This window comes from Melopsittacus undulatus, chromosome 1 (assembly GCF_012275295.1).
Source record: "Melopsittacus undulatus isolate bMelUnd1 chromosome 1, bMelUnd1.mat.Z, whole genome shotgun sequence".
Lineage (NCBI taxonomy): Eukaryota > Metazoa > Chordata > Aves > Psittaciformes > Psittaculidae > Melopsittacus > Melopsittacus undulatus.
In genome coordinates this window covers 55696616-55716395 of record NC_047527.1, presented here as the reverse complement: position 1 = coordinate 55716395, position 19780 = coordinate 55696616, and the positions used below count along the sequence as shown (strand labels likewise).

At 39.3% G+C, this 19780-nt stretch overlaps 1 protein-coding gene across 2 annotated transcripts in view; it reads right to left on the bottom strand.

Moving 5' to 3' along the window:
- Positions 1 to 18107, bottom strand: part of LOC101868169 (cadherin-7) — an 83742-nt gene extending 65635 nt beyond the window's left edge. Inside the window, exons 1-2 of one of the 2 annotated variants that reach the window (XM_005153453.3) lie at positions 17820 to 18107; positions 8645 to 9038 (exon numbers count right to left, since the gene is read on the bottom strand). In XM_005153453.3, coding sequence (XP_005153510.1) covers positions 8645 to 8854 — 210 coding nt within the window. In that variant the 5' untranslated portion in view covers positions 8855 to 9038; positions 17820 to 18107. Of the gene's footprint in view, positions 1 to 8644; positions 9039 to 17819 lie in introns of those variants that run through there. The other variant, XM_031052833.2, reaches the window with a different exon arrangement.
- Positions 18108 to 19780: the final 1673 nt, after the last annotated feature.

Below are 19780 nucleotides of genomic sequence, written 5' to 3'. Positions count from 1 at the left end.
TCTGGGAGATAAAATAATGTGTATTCTTCTTTATACTGCTTATGATTTATAGAGTACTACTACTGTACTGTGTTCTTTACACCCACCTAAATAACATTACAGTTGCAACAGAACAGGGCTGTAGCAGCAGCAAAACTTGAATATGGAAGGAACTATTAATGGTAGCAATTTTTTTAGCTGGGCCTAAAAATGTGTGCAAGAATTAATCCTAAATGTATTGTATAATTTGATTGATTTGGGTGATAAGCATGTTTTCATGGTGTCTTCTTCCACTGTCCATGGAGTTTCTTGATTGGCTAATTTTACACTTAGCCTGAGAAGATGAAAGCAGTCCCCATTTATAGATTGAGGTGAAGTGATTTATAGTTAGGCATTAACAACACGTTTTTAATATCATGTAAATACCACTCTCCCCCTCCGTCCCATTTTTAACTGGCTAATCCTCCTTTTACAGACTTGAAGCTACGAGAGATTAAGCATTATGACCTCTTCAAACTTCTGCTCATGGTGTAGGATGATATTCATATCACAGCCAGAATTTGAACAGCTGGGACAGAATTAACAGCATAAATTCCAGTGTTTTTTCTAAGAGCTCCTTGTCTCTAATTCATATGACAATAAGTGTCTCTTCCATGAGTGAGAGAACATGCTGGTAGCATAAAGTAGCTAAACTATTTTGATAGAGCCGAGCAGCCTAGTGTATTAATTTCCTTCTCTCAGCAGTTCCACCATTAGCAACTTAGCTCAGCCACCTCTTCCAGTGAAATGCATAATGTTGAGAGAAAAAGATTATACTGCAGATATTTTCCAGGATTTATCACCAGCATATTTATATGAAACCCAATGTACTGGACATTGCCTATTCCCTGATGTTTTCACTGTCTCTAAATATGTTGCCCCTGGTACTCCCCTTAAGTGGTAAAAGCACTAAAAAAGCTAATATATGTACACAGGTACTATTTTATTAAGTGAATAATAAAAATAATAATAAAAAAAGTCAAGGAACTTGAGAAGTTCAGTGTAATATTAAAAGAAAAAAAAAAGAAAAAAATAAGCACACTAATGTGCAGCAAAGAAGCAAAGAAGAAATTCAGCAGAAGAATCTTGACAAGGCAGCAATAGTCCTGGCAGCACTTTATATTGTAACACATGGAAAATACTAAATACATGGAATGAATGCCCAATGAGTCTGTAGACAGACAATTATGTCTACAAGTACAGGCATAAGAAAAAAGGCTACATGGAAAATGTAGTGTCATAGCAGGCTACAAGATGTAAAACTTTTAAGCATGTGCAGTTTGATCTTTTGAGAGCAAAGGAAAAATATCTTTTATCTTAACTGGTCTGAAAGAAGTAGCCTTGTACTTACATAAATATCAAATAGAACCACACTTTTGAATTTCAACTACACTGTCATCCGTAAAGAGTGGAGAACAAAAGCAGGAAAGAACTCACTGTTATCTGTTCACAATGTCTAAAAATGTTGCATGATTGTCGTTTTCAGAACAAATAATATTCCATCTTCATGGCAAAGAACAATAGTGAGCTATTGTTCTTAAGTTATTTTGGGGATGTTGACTAACATCTCCATATTTCTCTGGATTCTGTCATAGCTTCTTAATCTGTTATTGTCTCATGTTTTACAAAACCACTCTTTCAGGGCATAGGTTGTGTTTGCTTGCACTGTTTCTAGCACAAGGGGAATTTGGTTCATGACTGGACTTCCTTAGCCCTGGAATAATGCAAATGCCATTCTTGGTAGCCCTAGTCTTATAGTGCTGTATTTCCGATATCACCAACATACCACTGCCAGAACAGAGAACAGAGGTAAAACTGTATGTTAGGTGACAGCTAATAGCATGAACTAGAGGACTAAAAACAAGCTCAGCAGATGAAAAGGGAAAGAAACCATAGAACATGGCTAAAAATAAGTCAGCTGAAGCAGCATGAGCTTGACTGACATCTAAACTGTAAACCTCATGCGCTCATGGAAAAAACAGGCATTTTCTGATAACCAGCAAGCATAGAGGAGAGTTACATGTGCATACAGTTTAAAAATTAGCTTTTACACTTGCTTTTCTATTTTGTCAGAGACCCATAAAATGTAGTTTTAAATAATGCTCAAAAGAAATTCAGAGAAGAGCACTACAGGTAGAGCCTATTAGTTTACTGAAACATAGAACTGGTATTACAGTATTATATAAATAGCATGGCTGTGCCATTGAATAAAAAGCTGTGATGAGGGCTACTTAATTTACAGATGTTGTCATCACCTTCACTAACCTTCCTCTTCTGTAATGGCACATGTTAAGGATCAATGTTCTTTGTTATACTAAAAGATCAAAAAGTTGCATGTTCTGGTTCAGTATCCAACCATAAGTCTCTCAACTCTATTATCATCTCTAATAATGAAATTACATACAAATTGTCTTTTAGTGCTTGAGCATGTGAAATTGTCATCACTTTAAATCCCCAGCATAAAACCCATTTCTGTATCCATTCAGCTATATGAGAGGACAACCTATGCAAGGGGAAAGAGGAAATTACACTATAGCTGTGCAGGCTAATGAATTCAACCAGGAAAAAGCAGTAGATTTTAAGTTATCCCCTTGGATAATTCTTTCTGTGCGCCTTAATCTCACCATTCTCTCCAGAGACACTTTAGTCTTGCATGTTAAGTAGGAAACATTCAGATTGTCAGTCAGCTCTCAGCTATTCAGGATAATTCAAATAAAGTGTGGAATAATGTAAAGCCCACAGTGACTATACAGGTAAGAAAAAATCATGCTGCTAGTGACTGCATAGTACAAGCTGGGATAATAAATTCCTGCCACTGCTGTATAGCTGAAGTATCCCTTCACCAAAACCTGTTCAATCATAAAGTGGGTAAGCAGAACTTGACTATATTGTCTATTCATTTGCAACACTTGTGATAGAAAAGCATTGACAGGAATGGCATGGCACATTTTTCTCAAAAGGTTACGCATTTTCATAGCACAGAACACTAAAGTGTTCCTGAGATGGATAAATATCAGAATTATGGCAGATTTGCTTTCCCACTTTTATAAATGGCCTGTTGGGAGTATATAAAACAGCAGTGTTTCAGAGATTATGTTAAAAAGTGAAGACAATATAAACAGAGAAGAAGGCATAACAAAGGGGGAGTTTTTCCTCTATGTGTCCACAAAGATAGATGAAGAATTGTTGGTTTGTGTCGGGTTTGTGTTTTTGTTTTTTTTCCCAAAGTACATGGGGGTTGGGAAATGTCTATGCAGAGCTCTAACTACTCTCATCTGGGAGCTTATTTGCAGAGCAGACATAAATATTCATTTTGCACAGCATGCTTGGAGGGGTAAGACCCCAGGTTGAGGCTAGGCAGAGAGCACAGGTCGCTGTGGGTTGACTTCAGGGGCAGTGGGAGAAACAGAGCCCTCCAGCAAATCACACCCAACCCACCTTCTGCTCTGTTAACTGCAAGGGAGGCAGCCTCACCTCTTTTACCTACATTTAGCCTTTGTAATTTCACCCCATCTCCTCTCCATGTCCCAGTGTCAGTAAAATAACTGTAGTGCAGTTTCTAGAGATGAAAAGCCATTTGGGCTTTTTTTTTTTTTTTTTTTTATGCAGAATCTCAGCTCTTTCATCATAGCTGAAGTTGCTTCAGTTTCTCAGCAGCTGATATTCCTGAAATATCACTGAGTTTGACTGAGTGGCCAGCACTTCCACATTACTCACCACCTTAAGGTATTTTAGCAAAGATACTTATATCCAAGTCACTCAAAAAGTCATCAGCTGCAATTGAAAGTGTTAGGTTGTGATCAAGAATAAAATCTCTACTTCTGATTACATCTCTATGGCTTGTTATAACATCACACTGCAGATAAATATCATATACAAATAAGTTTGTCATCCTATTGACACATGAACCAACACCTTTGAAAAAAAAAGCAAAAAAAAAGCAAAGACAAAAAAAAAATAGTAGCTTCCCCTGTCCAACCTCCTTCCTCCCAAAATGAGGAGGTTGGGACAATCCACTCTCTCTGCCAACAATACTCTCTTTATGCTGACAATAACAAATTCTTGTTATTTTGCTGCTTGCAAAGCCTTTTCCCAACCCTGCCTTGGCCAAAAGCTATAAATTCTTCTAAATGCACCAAATTTCTAGGAAATATTTAAGTTCACCTCATTTCTTTTTTATGCATCATTCATTCTGTGCTACTCCAGAAAATGATAATACAAATATTGGCTTTCATGTGCTTTGGTCCATGTCTGAAAATGGAATCTAGAAGTTTGTTTTTATCTTAGAAGAAAAACAAAGAGGCAGGTAAAATGGAACAGGAAGGCAATGACCGTGAGCTCTAACAGATTGCATGTTCTTAGTCTACTCGTTCCACCTCTTTTCTCTTGATTTTACCATCTAGAAAATGCAGGTTGGGATTTATGTTTTCCTTCCCCATACATTATAAGCAACAACTAGATTCAGGGCACCTTAAAAGTTCCAGGAGTTGCTTCTGAAAAGTACCAATGAGCCTCTCAAACTTAAATATCAACTTCTTGGGTTTTTACTCAGTCGAGTCCTTCGTATCTAAGTGGGGTTTCAGGGAAAAAAAAAAGAGTTCAACTCAGCACAGGGATTGAAACTGTCCTTGTCTTTAACTATACCTAAATTTGAAGATATTACAAAAGGAACCTTGATTTGGATCCAAAAGTAAAAAGTGAAGCCAGCCATGAATCTCTCACATGAAGTTCACAGTCTTGTTTCATTTCTTCAGGATTATTTGTTGTTTCTTTAGATTTATTTATTTTTTATTAATGAAAAAAATGAAAGAATTGCTGGCTAAGACTGCCATTGTAATGCTTTTGAGGAGACTGACACTCTTGCAACAGGACACGTAAAATGAAACTGAAAACAAAGCAAAAACTGACATAAAATAAAAAAAAAAAAAACCAAAACCTTCAATGTCTGGTACTTATATAACAAAACCAAAAAATATCAACAAAATTCAAAAGCTCTATTTGAACTGCATCCCTTTTTGCCAATGTGTGTGCACATATAGACTTTAATTACAAGGCTGTACACATCTTTTCAAATATTCAATATAATAGAATGCATTTTTTTCCAATTTTTTATGCTTACGCATTGAATAATTTAAAACTACTCTGTACTATTAATGTCCAAATAGATTCCATCAAAGTAATTTATATGGAAAATACAAGGTAAGGCATCTCACAAAATGTATTACCAAGCAATAATAAACATTTCTCAGAAAATAGAAGCCACCTATGTTTCTAGCTAAATTAGTATTATAATAAACTACCTAATCTCCTACATGGCATGTCAGAAAGATAACAGTGCCTATCCAAACTGGTAAATGGGCTAAATAGCTACATGCTTCAGCCCTTTACGTGACCATAGCATATACTGTGCTGTGAGGGACAGAGAGAAATTGCATATGGTTCAGTCCACAATCTGATTACATGTTAAGCACCTCCCAGGAGACACTCAGAATTACTCAGGATTGAATTCAAGATGATTAAAATTCATACCATGGAGAGGAAAGACCTACATTAAAAAAAAAGCAGCGGAAAACCTCAGTCACCTCTGACTCCTATTAGTATAAAACTAATGGAACTCCTCCAGACATTTCTCCAGAGTGACACAAGAAACAAGACACTGCCATGTTAAAACAGAAAAATGCATACTCAAAAAAAAAAAAAAACAACCTCAAAAACATCCTGCCAATAAATGGATGTCAGGGATACGAGAAGGAAGTCGGTAACATATCTCAGGTATAGATCTGAATCCTTATTAAACAAACACAAAAGCACCGAAAAATTATTTTAAGTGAGAGACTTAGCTTACTGAGTTGAATAGGAATCCTCTTAGACTATTTAAAAGGAATAGGATTTTAGTTTGTATGATCACGCAATGAAAGTGTCAGAATGCACACACACACAGAAGGACAGAGTTAATGCTCAACATGGAATTAACATTGGCATTTCATGACATGTTGAAGGATTTGCTGTGTAACCTTAGCATTCTCCAAATGCTGCCTTCCAACCAGAATTGCCTGGGGCTTTGTAAAATTGAATAGTGGCAGGGAGAAAATATCCTTGCTGCAGCTCCATTTGCCTGAGTGTTTCTGAAACGTTTTTATCTCACAGCCTTTAAAATCTGGAAGAAGGTTCCTCTTTCCCAGATATGCAGTTAGATTGGCACCCTGCAAAGCATCTTGAATGTAAGGCAGTGCAGGACTGACCTCCCCAGAAGCAGAGTGCTCTGCAGAACACGAGGGAGAGTCTGGTTGCTGCTTGCACTTCACTTGATGAGAGAAGTGAGTTATGCCTGCTCTTTGCTTGCCATAGCTTCATCACCAAGGAGAGAGTGAAAAAAAAAGGAAAAGAACAACCTTCCTATCCAAATCTCAGTCCTCTCAGTCCCTGCCTGCCTGCAAAGGATTTGAAACAAGAACAGCAATATTTTTAAGGGAAGAAGAGGGGGAGGAAGGAAACTGCTGCTCACTTCAGAGTGGTTCTACACATAATATGTTAACATACAAAAAGAAAAATCACGTCTTCACCTCTTTGCTACCCTGCGTGGGAATACAGCTTCGGTCATGATTGCACCTCAGAAACTGCACAGTAAAAATCCTCTCCAGTGAGAAGGTTAGGAACTTGGCACATCTTATCTTACAAGATGCTCAGCAAGGGCTTTGTTTCCAGGAAGATGGGCTTCCTTTAGCAAGTGCAAATTTTTATCTGCTTTTCCTACAAAATGAATTGCTGCTACAAATGTGAGTTCCTGAGCCAACAATTCTTACTGCTGATACAAAAGCAGCCTGGGTACAGATTGTTTCAGAAAAAAAGGCTGGCTTTTCAGAAGATATCTGCTTATGAATGCTATGAGACCTATAAAGGACAGGAAAGTGCAGACTGCAAAGCTAAAAATAACTGCACACATGCAAATATCATGTACTCTATTGCTACCACGGCATCTTTGGCCATAATATAGCAGTTGAATGAACATGAGAATTGCTACAGATCAAAACCAGTCTTCAGTCAAGTACTTAAAGACACTTCTTTTCCAGGAGAGAAATTCTACTTTGCAAGCCATGCTTCCTTTTTTATCAGTGGCCACAATGTCCAATATGCTATTTTCCGAAGAAAAGAGAAGCTCCAAGCTAAGACCAAATTTGCCTAAAAGACAAAACTCACAAAACCAAGCAGAGCTGCATGGCATCAGAATGGAAACTGTCAAGTAACCTAAAACTTAACAAAAACCTTCAGATCTGCTATAATAAGAAATATTTCTAATTCAAGCATATCTTTCTTATGGCTCAACTGTGAAAATCACCAGCCCCAGTTCAGAAAAGCACCTGAACACAGTCATAACTGTAATCAGGAGAGCCGTCCTCCATTTAACCTGATTATTCAGTTAGCATGATTAAATTATAAGTGCTTAACTGTGCAAACACAAACATCAAAGTTTTTGTCTCAGTAGGAAAAACTAAGCAAGCTTAAATTCATTGTACTCATATATTTGAAGTTGTGAATTTCAGATTATTTCACTCCTTTTTCTGTAAGCATGCCATTTTGCCAAAAGCTCTCACTCCCTTGTTTTTTATGCATTTGCAAAATATTTTAATGAGAAACTGTATTTACTCATTTTCTATTACATATTAAAATGGGACTGTCTTTCAAGAAGATGGTTACACATAAATACACAGAAACACAAAAGGAGTTTTGGGGTTTTTTTGTTTGATTGGTTTTTTTTTTCCTTCAGAATTGCTGAAGGAAGCATATTACCCACCAGCAGAAGCTAAGGCCTGGATTCGCAGCTGTGCTCAGTGTGTTCCACGTGCAGTGACAGGCACTCAAAAGGAGCCATTTGGGATCCACTGATATGAGGGCTTCCTCTGTACTGGCCTGGTGCCCATCAGAGGGAAGGTAAAGCCACAAGGATATTATATGCATGGAGGGCAGTAAGGCCCCCAGGGTGCCAATCTGCCAGCCAGTCAATGTCAAAGCAAAGTTGTAATGTAGACATGCCCTTGTTTTTACTTGTCACACCCCCAGACATCCGATTCTCTCTTGTCTTCAGTAGTGCTGCTCCCTAAGCAGCAAATGACACAGAATCATAGAATTATAGAATCACAGAATCATAGAATCATAGAATGGTTTGGGTTGGAAGGGAACTTAAAGATCACCTAGTTCCCAGCCCCCTGCCACAGGCAGGGAAACCTTCTAGACCAGGTTTCTCAGACATATCACAGAACTTCTATTTTTTTGGGTCTAGCTGTTAGCTCTCATGAAAGAATATTCATCATTATGTTTCTCTATTTCTATGTAAAGAAGTATATATAATATTAGCAATAAAATATTTTCCTTGTATCAGTGGTGGGAAAATACTTTCATTACTGAACCCCTTTAAAGAAGCACAAGTATTACAGAAATCTCTTAAAGCAAGGAGAATAGGGAATGTAATTTTTTTGAAGTGCTGAACTTTCTTTTTTGAACTATGAAACCTTGTCTCGTCCTGGCTTAAGTCAACCTTGCTGGCAGAATCACAATTTTGAGGTTGCATCCTACAAACACATAAAAAAGCAAGCATCTGCACCCTCCAAAGTTTGTTTAAATCCCCTACCTTTCCTACATAGAGTGGGTCTGTACCCATGTATTCTTCCAGCACAAAGAATTGATTCCACACCCAGCTGCGTTTGGTTCTTGTCCTCCCTGATTGAAAGTAGGGCTTTGACCTGGACCTTGAGAACTCTGCTTGATTCATCCCAGAAAGACACAGGAAAAGAGCTAGAATCTGCAGAAAATGGCAGAACTCCACTTTGCCGAACTTCATCTTTTTTTTTCCTTGTGAAAGAAAAAGCCTTGATGAGAATGGGCACAATTCCAGTTGTCTCAGTGGTTCTAGCCTCTGGCAGGGTGTTAGCTGGAAGTCCAGAGATAATAGTTTGTGAAGCGGTCAATTGGAAGAAGTCACCACTGCTGAATAGCCTTCACCAAAGAAATGATGTAGTAGGTACCTATCCAGGAAAAAGACAAGAACTGTTGTCAGAACTTTTTTTTACTTTTTTTTAAAAAATGCAAATTATTTGCAGCTTTCACATAATGCATCAAAATGTTTATTTATGAATTTTCTTATCATCAACACAGTTGAGTTTACATAATAAGTGTCTGAGCATTTAGAGCATGTTCATTGGATAACATTACTACTGTTGATATATCTGTATTGGTAGCTATGAAGTTTTCTCATGACTGTTCTCTTAATGCACCAGTTTCCACAGTACTGATGATTTTTTTTTCACTTTAAAATAATCAAATCAGGTGTAGTTATTTACAGCTATTTGATTTTTCCTCTGTTACAGTCTGCTTTCACTGGCCATTACCATGATATAATTCCAAACCAGTTACAGGCAGAAAGTTGTATTAATGGCAAGGACATATGGTAGCTAAACTCTCTTCCAGATAAGTGAAAGTAAAATAAAGGAGTATAAGATGAATCAGAACAATCTGATTGATTCTTAGTTACTGTATACCAGATGTTATGATTTATCCTGATCTGAATCTGACCCACGAAAAAGCCCTCAGAGTCTCCCCACGTATTTTTACTACACTCCTAGAGAAAGTATCAGGCACAGTAAGAAGCATGAAAGACTAATTTATATACTTTTACACAAATATGCTAAGAAAGATTGGAGGATAATATGATTTTGTGTTTTCAACAAAACCTTGATTTAATGACAAATTATTTGTCAGCACTAACACATAAAATTTTTATTTTTTGTGCATTTTTTTTCAATTTTATTTCAAAATCTTGTCCATTGAATAACTGGTAGAAATCACAAAAAAAAACCCAAACATCAATCAAGTGTTTTTTTCTGCCCTTTATAATTGTGAGTCTCTCCTGGCAAAAAAAAAAAAAATAAATGTATACTTACTATAATGTTTCTAAAACTACAAGTTTTGTCAGTCAGAACCAAGCATAGCCCTGTCTTTCAGGACATCACCCAGGTAAGCAATGCTCTCTCTAAAATAAGCATCCTCCTTGCCTGAATGAGCACTGAGGCAGTTGAGAAGTGTTTAAGAAGTACCAAAAACAAGGTGAAAATGAGGATGAAATTAAAACAGATAACAAGGCATTCATTTGGAGGAACCCCTGCTACTTAGGAAGCAATGAAATAAAGAAGATTTCATCCTTTTTACATTTAATTAATCTAAAAAGGCTAGACATTAAATCATATACACGTTAAATGCTCTAGGTAGATTATCATTATAACCCTACCCACTGCTATTAAAACTGAGTGAAATGTGAACTCTGCTTCCTATTTTCAGTATGTCAGGCTCTTTTAGCTGGAGAACTCTTATGCATCGTGCTGCCAAAGGTACCTAGAGGGCAGAAACATGAAACAAATAAAAAGCTCTTCTGATTACAGACTGTATTTAAAGCTTTTTTATAGTAATCCCTTCTGTGGCACTGCCCTGCACCAGAAAGGCTTTACTCAGAGACTGGTGGGATAAACCACAAACCCACTGAGCATGTTTGTTAAGCAGCAGCAATTTGAAAGCTTCTGTATGTGAAAATCCAGTGTCTCCCTACAGGCAAAACAAAGAGAATAGACAATGTCTTACCTAAAGACCCTAATTTCCAGAACATGATGCTACGGTTATAAAGGTATCTCTCCAACATGGACCAAGAATCTTTTCACAGTGGGATTAACATGCAGGTGTCATCCTCGCTAACAGAGCATAGTTTGAAATGGTTAATCCCAACTAGTCATAGCACAGTTTTGATCTGGCCCTTTGAGTAAATCACGACCATATGACATAGTAATTACTGAGAGGGTTTCCATTAATGTTAAGAAGAGTGCTTCTTCTGTTCTATGTTCACTTGGTACCACACAGTTCAAATAAGAAAATCATTGTTTGTAGCAGAGGCTGTTTGTGCACCCTTTACTTTCCTTCTCTGTGTCTAAGTTACATCGGGTTAAGGACATCTGATATTGATAAACTGTCACTTTGTTTCAAAGATGCAGCAGATTGTTATTTAACAGAGATAAAAATACGAAATGGATTTTCTTAAGAAATGTCAGTAAAACATTTACAATATGTTAGTGTCTTTTCACTGAGCAGTTTGAAATGACTTGCTCTTGCTCTGAACAGATATTTCAAACCTAGAATTGCTCTAACCTTTATCTCAAGCAGTGTTCTCTTGTATCTTTTCTTTTACACCTGCAGGAAAGTATGAAAGCCGCCATATGGAGTGCCATGGTCCCCAGCCACACACCAAGGCACAGAACTGAAAAATGCACCCAAAATACCAACTGAAAAACAGTCCATATGCTAGACAGCACAATCTGATGAAAAGCAGAATACTCACACCCCCTGGAAAAAAAAAAAAATGTTGTCATTTACTCACTCTCAAATACTTTCACCACACAGTCACCAGAATCCTGTCTGGTTTTATTCAGCTGTGGAGCAACACTTTCTGCTCTGGAACACTCTTTCCTCTCTTCCTTGCCTTTTTCAGGATAAGTGTTCTTACTCCTCTTAGAGCCCTTCTTTTTCGTTTTTTATTTATAGCTCTTTCAGCACACTGTCTTTTGAGTGTGATACTTTCCAAAGCAAAAGTAAAAGTGTCTGGTATTTAAAAGTCTTTTCTGTTTGTGGAATAAATATTTATTAAATTATATCTTATTGTCTTTCTTACTGATATAGATATACATTTTTATATGGATTTTTCAATAAATATATATCTAAATATATATACATTAATTTATATATTTGCGCATATATATGCACATACATACATCTGTCCAAGTATAAGTAGCACTTCAACATCACCAAATCCATAAGCATGAAGTCCACAAGACCACATAAGCAACTTCACAGCATTCATAAACTAAAAGCTAAAAGGTGCTGTTAGAGTTTTTTCCTTGTCAAGGCATAACTTCAGTGTTTAGGGTTGCACTTGTAGTGGTGATTACGACTAACACTGAAAGCAACAGAGGTAAGGCAGTGCTCTGATTTCAGTGCCTTCTCCATCATCTGCATTTACAGGCTTGAGTGTGAACTGAAGGCAAAAACGACCTGCAACCATTTTTTATTTTGTGTTTAAAGATGTTCTTTTATAAAACGTATCACTTTCTGCATAAACAGAACTCAGAGTACACAGAATCGAGAAATATTTGTGCTTAATTAGTGTCATTAATTACCCTAGGACATAAGTGCACCTTTACATCTTATTTCTGGATCTGCAAAATGCTGCTCCTCGCTGCAAACAGGGCCAAAATACAATCATGCCTCCTCACTCACACTTTGCCTACATAATTTAGGTTTTAAAAATAAAATTAATTTGTCTGCTGGTATATTTAAGTCACCAGGTACTGTTTTTCATGTATAAGATTTTATCCTCTATTTACTTTACATATAATCCTGACAATCAGAAAAATGTGAAAAATACAAAGTATAAAAGCTGGTGTGTAATTTAAAGAGTATGTTATGTGATCTGGACTGTAAACATAGTATGTCTTAATAGAACAGTAACATACTGTCTATGTGAACAACTATTAGAATAATTAAAAAAAACCCAACAACTAAACAACCAACCAACCAAACCACTAAAACATAAAAAATATCCACTAAATATCTCATCTATCATATTTGTTTTCCTAAACAGCTGGTTGATGTATAAAACATCAGGCTGAAGAATATACATTTGGAAAAATAATAACCTCCTTATGCAATATACACCATAAAAACCTTCTTTTTCTTCCATCTGCTATATAGAAATTGAACTATATTTAAGCCACAGTCTAGTAGCAGAAGTGTTCTGCTGAACACTGCTAATCTGAAAAATGTTACTACTCTACTCTGCCAAAACAATCTGCTAGTGTCAAAAAGACACTATTATGCACTGTCTCTGAGGGGCAATCTTGATTTGTTGAAAACATTCAGATCATGAATAAGATCCTAAGCTTTAAGGAATGGTTCCCATCACTGCAAGCAATTAAGGGTAATTTACACCCACTGAAAATCTCTCTGAATATTTTGCTTCGCTCCATAATTTCTAAAACAACGCATCATGACTAGTCCTCGCTGTTTGTGTATAGCAGTAAGCATGAGTAGTTAATGGACAAAACGCCTTCAATCTCCCAGATACCCTCACAGAAGCCCCCTTTCCCCAGGCCTGAGATTTCCCCAGCCTTTTACAGCAGTTTGTTGAAGATTCTTGAGATTTATGTTCATACCACCTAACCTTTGCAACCAAAGTACAAATTACTGCAGACTTCCACTCACACATTGCTACCAGTATCATAATGCCAACTGCACCTATGAACCATTTCCCTGTCCACCCTTTCAAGCCAAATTTTGTGCTTCACAGTATATTGTCTTGAAGTCTCTTCAATGTGTAAACTTCTTCAGGAAAAAGTAGAAATTCAAACCCTTTTCCGTTAGTAAACTCCACCATTCTGGGTTGCATTTCTCTGTTTTGAAATCTTCTTGTCAGCTCAGGGCATCCACTGAAGGTGCAACTGAAGAGTTTTCCATTGCTACTGCCTCTTCCCACCACTGTCTACCTCTCATAAATTGCTTAATTTTTTTATACCATGGCAAAATTTACTGTGAAGACCTGGACCTCATTAACCCTGAAAGTGCAGCCCAGACAACACCAGCTAGAAAATCCTGGTTTAGCTTGATCAGTAGTGGACAGACACTGTGCTTGTTGTACTTTTTTTTTCCCCTACTTCAGTCATTCAATAAAATAACACCCTGCATGTTGAGGTAACTCTGAGGGTAACTGTTGCCACTGGATCTTGAACCATGATCCCTTAAACACCAGATAATGAGTAGGTGAGCCTCCTGAGAGCTGGACTACCCTCACTGAAATATTTATGTTTTCACATTCAGTTTTACAGTGCCCATTGGAAAGGGCGTCACCCTCTGTGGCAGAGAAAATTCCCTTTTGTTATAAGCCTGCACCTCATCTATGTCACACATCCTAAATACCATAGGAGACACTTTCATATGCACAAGAACTCTGTGATGCTTGAAACAAAGGGTTTAGAGAAGATAGCATGTCTAATAATGGTGTGGACTGCAATGTCTGGTTATCCCAGAAAGGGAGGAAAAAAAAAGGCAGAGAAGGAGAGTCCTTTTAGAGTAAGTGAGGTGGGGACCCTTCCATGAAATGAAGCTCTGCAATATGATGAAACCCATTAACTCCCTGTGTCAGATGACATTACAACTACAGACCATACCCTCCTGCTGCTAGCTGGCCTAAATATGCACATGGGAGATCTGTAAATGTAGTGCACATCCTGCAGTCTGCATCTGGTTATCAAGCAAAAAACTATCACTGCTCCAAACATATGGCACTGTTACACTAAACTGGCTCCAATACCCTCTGACTCAGGTGAAAGGAGCTGATGAGACAACAGAAAAACACTAGGCATACTTGAATACATGATATGGCTTCAAAAAAAATGTGTAAAGAAAATCAGGCAACAGATTTTGGTCTTTCATACTGCTCTGCAGCTGATCATAAGATTGTATGCTGCTAGAGTGCTAAGTTGTTTGGGGTTTTGGTAGTTTTCTTTCTTCACCCAAGAAAAATTAACAAAATAAAGATTTTTTTCTTCATATTGTTTTCTCCATGACAAAGTGCTTTATTGGTTTTTCACCTCACTGTGGAACATTTTATAGATCTAAGTTACTGAAAAAGAATATGCTAATTTGATAAGTTATTGAAAGAAATGCCAGCAGTATTTGTATGTCTGTGACCAATCAAGTCAAATATTTAAATTTCCACAAGGTCAATTTCTGCAGCCTCATTTAAGCTGCGGATCTTCACATAATACCTAGGGATGACTTTTTTGCAGAACCACTGAATTCCCAGAGGAGGCACTCCTGCATTACTGCTTAGAGTCAAGCCTGGTCTGACACAAGAACTGAAATACCCATGTTCTATTTTATGCACCCTTCCTCAGGTAGAATTTGACTTTTATTTACATCAAAAAACAATATGCAGCAATAACATGAAAGTGTACATGTAAAAAAAAATGTGCATGATAAACTAGACTGAATGGTTCAAGAAAGGCCTTCACTGAAGAACCACAGAACACACCAGATACTGAAGCCGATACCCAAAAATATATACAGAAACTTACTAGCCAACCTGATACTGAAACTGACTCCCAAGCAGTACATTTAACAGCAAACCATTTGAACTTTCAAATATTTTCTATCTTCATTGCGCATTGGAGTTAATTTGAGAGTTGAATACTTTTGAGGGAAAGCTTAGCCAGGTTTATAGCAGAGACTTTAATTTATAGTAGAGCAATCTAAGGGTTTGCATTAATAATGATTTTTTCAGTCAAGTCTGTGACTGTTGAAGAAACATAGAAAATTATGGACACAACATGCACACACAATTACACATTCTTCTCATCAGATAATTCATGGATAATCTGCAGTTACACAAATGCTTTACAATTACCCTTTTATATGAAAAATAGTAATGTTTTGGTATTAGATCAATAGCAAATAATCAAGAGTCCTTTGTTATTAAATCAATAAAAGTAGATTTAAGAGAGTTGTGAGGCTGTCATCTGACTCTTAACACAATTCCAATGACCTAAATCAGACCTTAATTACAGCAAGATCTCCTATTATAAGAGTGAAATACCCTCTGATTAAAATAACAATCTTTAATGGCTCTTTGCAAGAAAATAATCAACATTACTTATGCTTGTATTTTTATTAACATTAACTGACACACACTTCTAACACGCAGTAGTACCTCAGATTATTACCTTTATCTCTGTTATTCCAGGTAGTTTTTAATCTATATTAAGGGCTCAAAACTAGGATACTTCATATGTTCAATATCAAAAGTTGTCAGAGACAGCTTTTAGCTCCTTTGCTCTTCTCACTTTGGTGTGGATTTTATCATAATTGTTTTTAAAATCTTACTTAGCCTCTCTTTGTGACCCTACCAAAGAAGTGTGCCTAGATTAGATCCCCTGGTAGTTCCAGGCTGAAGAGCTAGAAAAGCATGTACAAGGACTTTAAACAGGATGTTACATTTGGTCCCTAGATAGTTCTTTCGGCTTTGTTTAATGGAGTTTTTGTTCTTTTTTTCCCCCAAAAAATGATAACTCACCAGTCACACTGAACTAGTTCTAATGAGGCACAGTCATATTACTCCTAAATGTCCTCACCTCACTTTTGCATCTTTAAAACTGTTATGATATCGCTATGAGCAAATGAGCATCATTTCCCAACTGACCTTTATCTGTTGACCTGTTGTATCTTCAGTAGCGATGCTCTAAGCAAACTAAATTTACTTATGCAACTTCATGCTATTGCCCACCTTGAATAGCTTTCACCTGAGAATATGTAGACCTATCTTTCAGAAACAGGGTAAATATCCAGCTTTCACCAGTAAAAATTCCCTGCTAACTTTAAATAATGTGACAGAGGAACAATTAGTAAATGTAATATGGGTACAAAAGTAAAGTCATATATCACTGCCAAGAAGAGACTGTTTCAGAAACTGGCATTCTTCAGAGTTCGGCTCCTTTATGTGTTTACTTATTTGCCCTGGAAAAGTGATTTATTTTCTGCAAAGCTGTACAATCACCCATGTTTTAGCTGAAAAATGGTAAGGCAGTGCGTCTTGTTAGAGAGACCATGAAGTATATGCTGTCCTTTCAAGTCCCTGCTTTGACTTGAGAACTTATCTATCAGAACACAAAATTTTATCCTTGCAATGGAAAAAGATTAAAGTGTCAACATTTCAGTTCCCAGAATGAAAATGCCTCACTAGTTTTCATCTCCCATCCCTCCCTAAATCCTCTGATTTGTCAGGGAAGATATAATCTGCAGAATCTTGGCTCACCTGAACTACCTCACCTTTTGAAATCACGAGTATAAAGGTTAAATCTCACCCAAAAAGGGATATTTTTTCTTTCATTTAGCAGCTAGAAGTCTGAGGATCCAAATCACAAACCACTTGCTACTGGTGCACACAACCTATTGTAGGAAAGCAGGACATGCCTCTGTGTGGATACGTTGGTTGATGGGGGGACAGGGTAGAAGGGGAAGGGTCTGTGTCAAACAGCCAAGCACTGCAGATCTAGACTTACCAGCTGAATACTAATGAAAGAAAAAAGCTCCCATCATCTTAACATTTGCAAACTCTAGAACACCCTTGACATAAAAGGGGAAAGCTCTGTGACATAACTCAGAAAATTTCCTGTCCTCCGTAATCTTTTGCTCTGTTAACATCACTGCTGGACTCTCAGGCGAAGCAAGACAGGTGCTTTGGATGCACAGAAAGGACTGAGACAGTCAGGACTTAGCACTCTCTGTATTTTGCAGAAGTCTGTGGTCCTCCCTTCCCCCAACCCACTTCCCCGCTGCCTGTGAGACTTCTCCGAAGAGCCGGAGAGATGCTATTGTTCTCTTATATTTCAGAAGGTGCACAGACGCCTATAGCATTGGTGTTCTTACTTCCCACGGTTCCCCCGCCACACCTGGTGCCGGTGCTCCGGCTTCTCCCCTCTCTCCTCCCTAGACGCGCTGCACGGGCCGCCCCCGAGCACGGACACGGGGAAACTTGCGGCTGCGGCCGCGCCGCCACGCGGAGCCGTAGCCCCTTTGCCGAGCGGGAGCAGTGTCGGGGCAAGGCGGGGGAACTACGCCACGCAAAGCCCTCTCCTGCTCCCGGTCTCCCTCTGGCTACGTGAGAGGGAAAAGGGGTGAGAAAGGCAGGGAAAGGCACAGGTGCAGCCGGCACTTACCTGCTCCCCCTCTCCCTCAGCTGCCCAGCTCAGTGAGTATTTTAATCCCAAGGACCCACGGTGCTTCCGCAGCGAAACGATGGCGGGATGCTCCCAGGCGGGGGCCGGGCTGCGGGCGGCCGGGCGCCCGCCTGGCATGGGGGCTGCGCGCCCTCCCGCGCACTCGCCCGCACCCGCGGAGGTAGGACAGCCGCCGCTCCGCTCCTCCTTCGCAGCACAGCGAGGCACGGCACGGCGAGCGGCTAGGCGCACGGTGGGAGAAGTGGGTGCCGATGCCAAGCCCAGCTCCGACTGGGTGCGGATCGTGGTTGCGGGAGGAGGAGGAAGAAGAGGGAGGGAAAGGGGAGGGAGGGAGGGAAGGAGGCAGAGGAGGTGGGGATGCTGCTCTGAGCAGAGGATATCGCGGCTCGGCGGCCAGAGCCGGCTGCCAGCTCCGTCCGAAGGAGCGCGGAGGAGGTACCGGGACTCTTTGCACCTCCCGAAAACCCAGCAGTGGCTATTGAGAAGGGATCCAGGGAACGAGCAGCTTGCCCGACCCCACTCCCCACGCTGCTCCTCCTCCTTGACAGGATATACAGATGGAGTCCTTTGGATAAAAATCAGGAGCCGGGCTAGGGGGTGGAGCGGGAGCCAATGTATCTCTCGATTTGTGTTTGAAACGCGGAGCTCAAGGAGAGAGTTTAAGAAATTTTTTATTCCCCCTCCACCCCTCCTCCACACTTGTCCTAGAAGCCGCCTTTAGCTCTCGAGGCATGAAGACGAAGTCGCTAAACTAATTGGAACTTGCGGGGCCCCCAGTTTACAGTTCTGCCCTTTCAGTCTCCCTCAGCCTACCCTGCTTCCACTTGGAAAATCCAAACCTCACCCCGCGACCCATTCGCCTGGCCTGCGTGGGGAAGCTGGGGACCGGGGTCAGCGTACAGGGTTGGGGTCCCCTCTCCTGCTCCTGTGGCAAGGCTCGGACTTGTCACCGGGGGGCTCAAGGGACCCAAAACCCATCACGCCTGTTACCTTCTGCCTCTCTAGTGCTGCTGCCCCTCCTATTAGCCCCCTGTTTTAACCGGGATGGTGAGGGGAGAGAATAGGATAAAATAAAAAAAATAAATAATAAACCCCACATTGGAACAAGTAAATCAGGTGTTTTCACAGAATTGAACCGCAGGGAGAGGCGGCCGTGGCTATGCTGAAGCTCAGAGCCAGGGTGGGAGGAGAAGGCGCAGTGTCACGCTGGGGCTGATGCCTGGCAGCGTCCACGCACAGCTCCGCAACCCCGGAGCTGCTTTGGGAAATGAATACCTGCTTTGTTTGGACTTGGTCTGGCTGGGAAAGCGGCAGCACAAACTTTCTGCCTCCTTTCAGCGCTGCTGAAGCCTTTTGGGTCTGCAGAATGAAACATCTACAAATGAAACGTGATCACCCTGGTGTCAGGACGTCTCCTGCAAAAAAAAAAAAAAAAAAAAAAGAGAGAGAAAGCAGGTAGAGGTTCCAAATGTTGGCGGAGCTGCTGAACTGACATTTTCCACGGACAAAAATATTTTTAACACGTACTGTTTTTAGAACAATGGATCATACCAAGGGCAACTGTAAGGAATGAGCCTTGGCCTATGTCTTCTGGTTTTTGAAGAGCATTCCCAACATACTATGAACAAACTAGTAACGTGCATTTATAATTAATGCTTATGCCTATACATTGTGCTGCAAAGTGTGGTGTCAACAGTAAGAAAGTAATGTGAGGATAAAATAACACAATAATTACTTTAGATCTCGAAGGATTCTTTTTTAAAATAATTTTAACTTCTGAATTTGTTTGTAGCCTTTGAATACACAGATGCAAACAGGCATGAGTATTTTAATAAATATAATATGTAACTGTTATGTGTTCCTTGTCTTTTAGCTTCATTTTCAGACATGTGATTTCCAATGTCACCCTTCTAATCGGGAAAGGCAATTCAGCATCATGT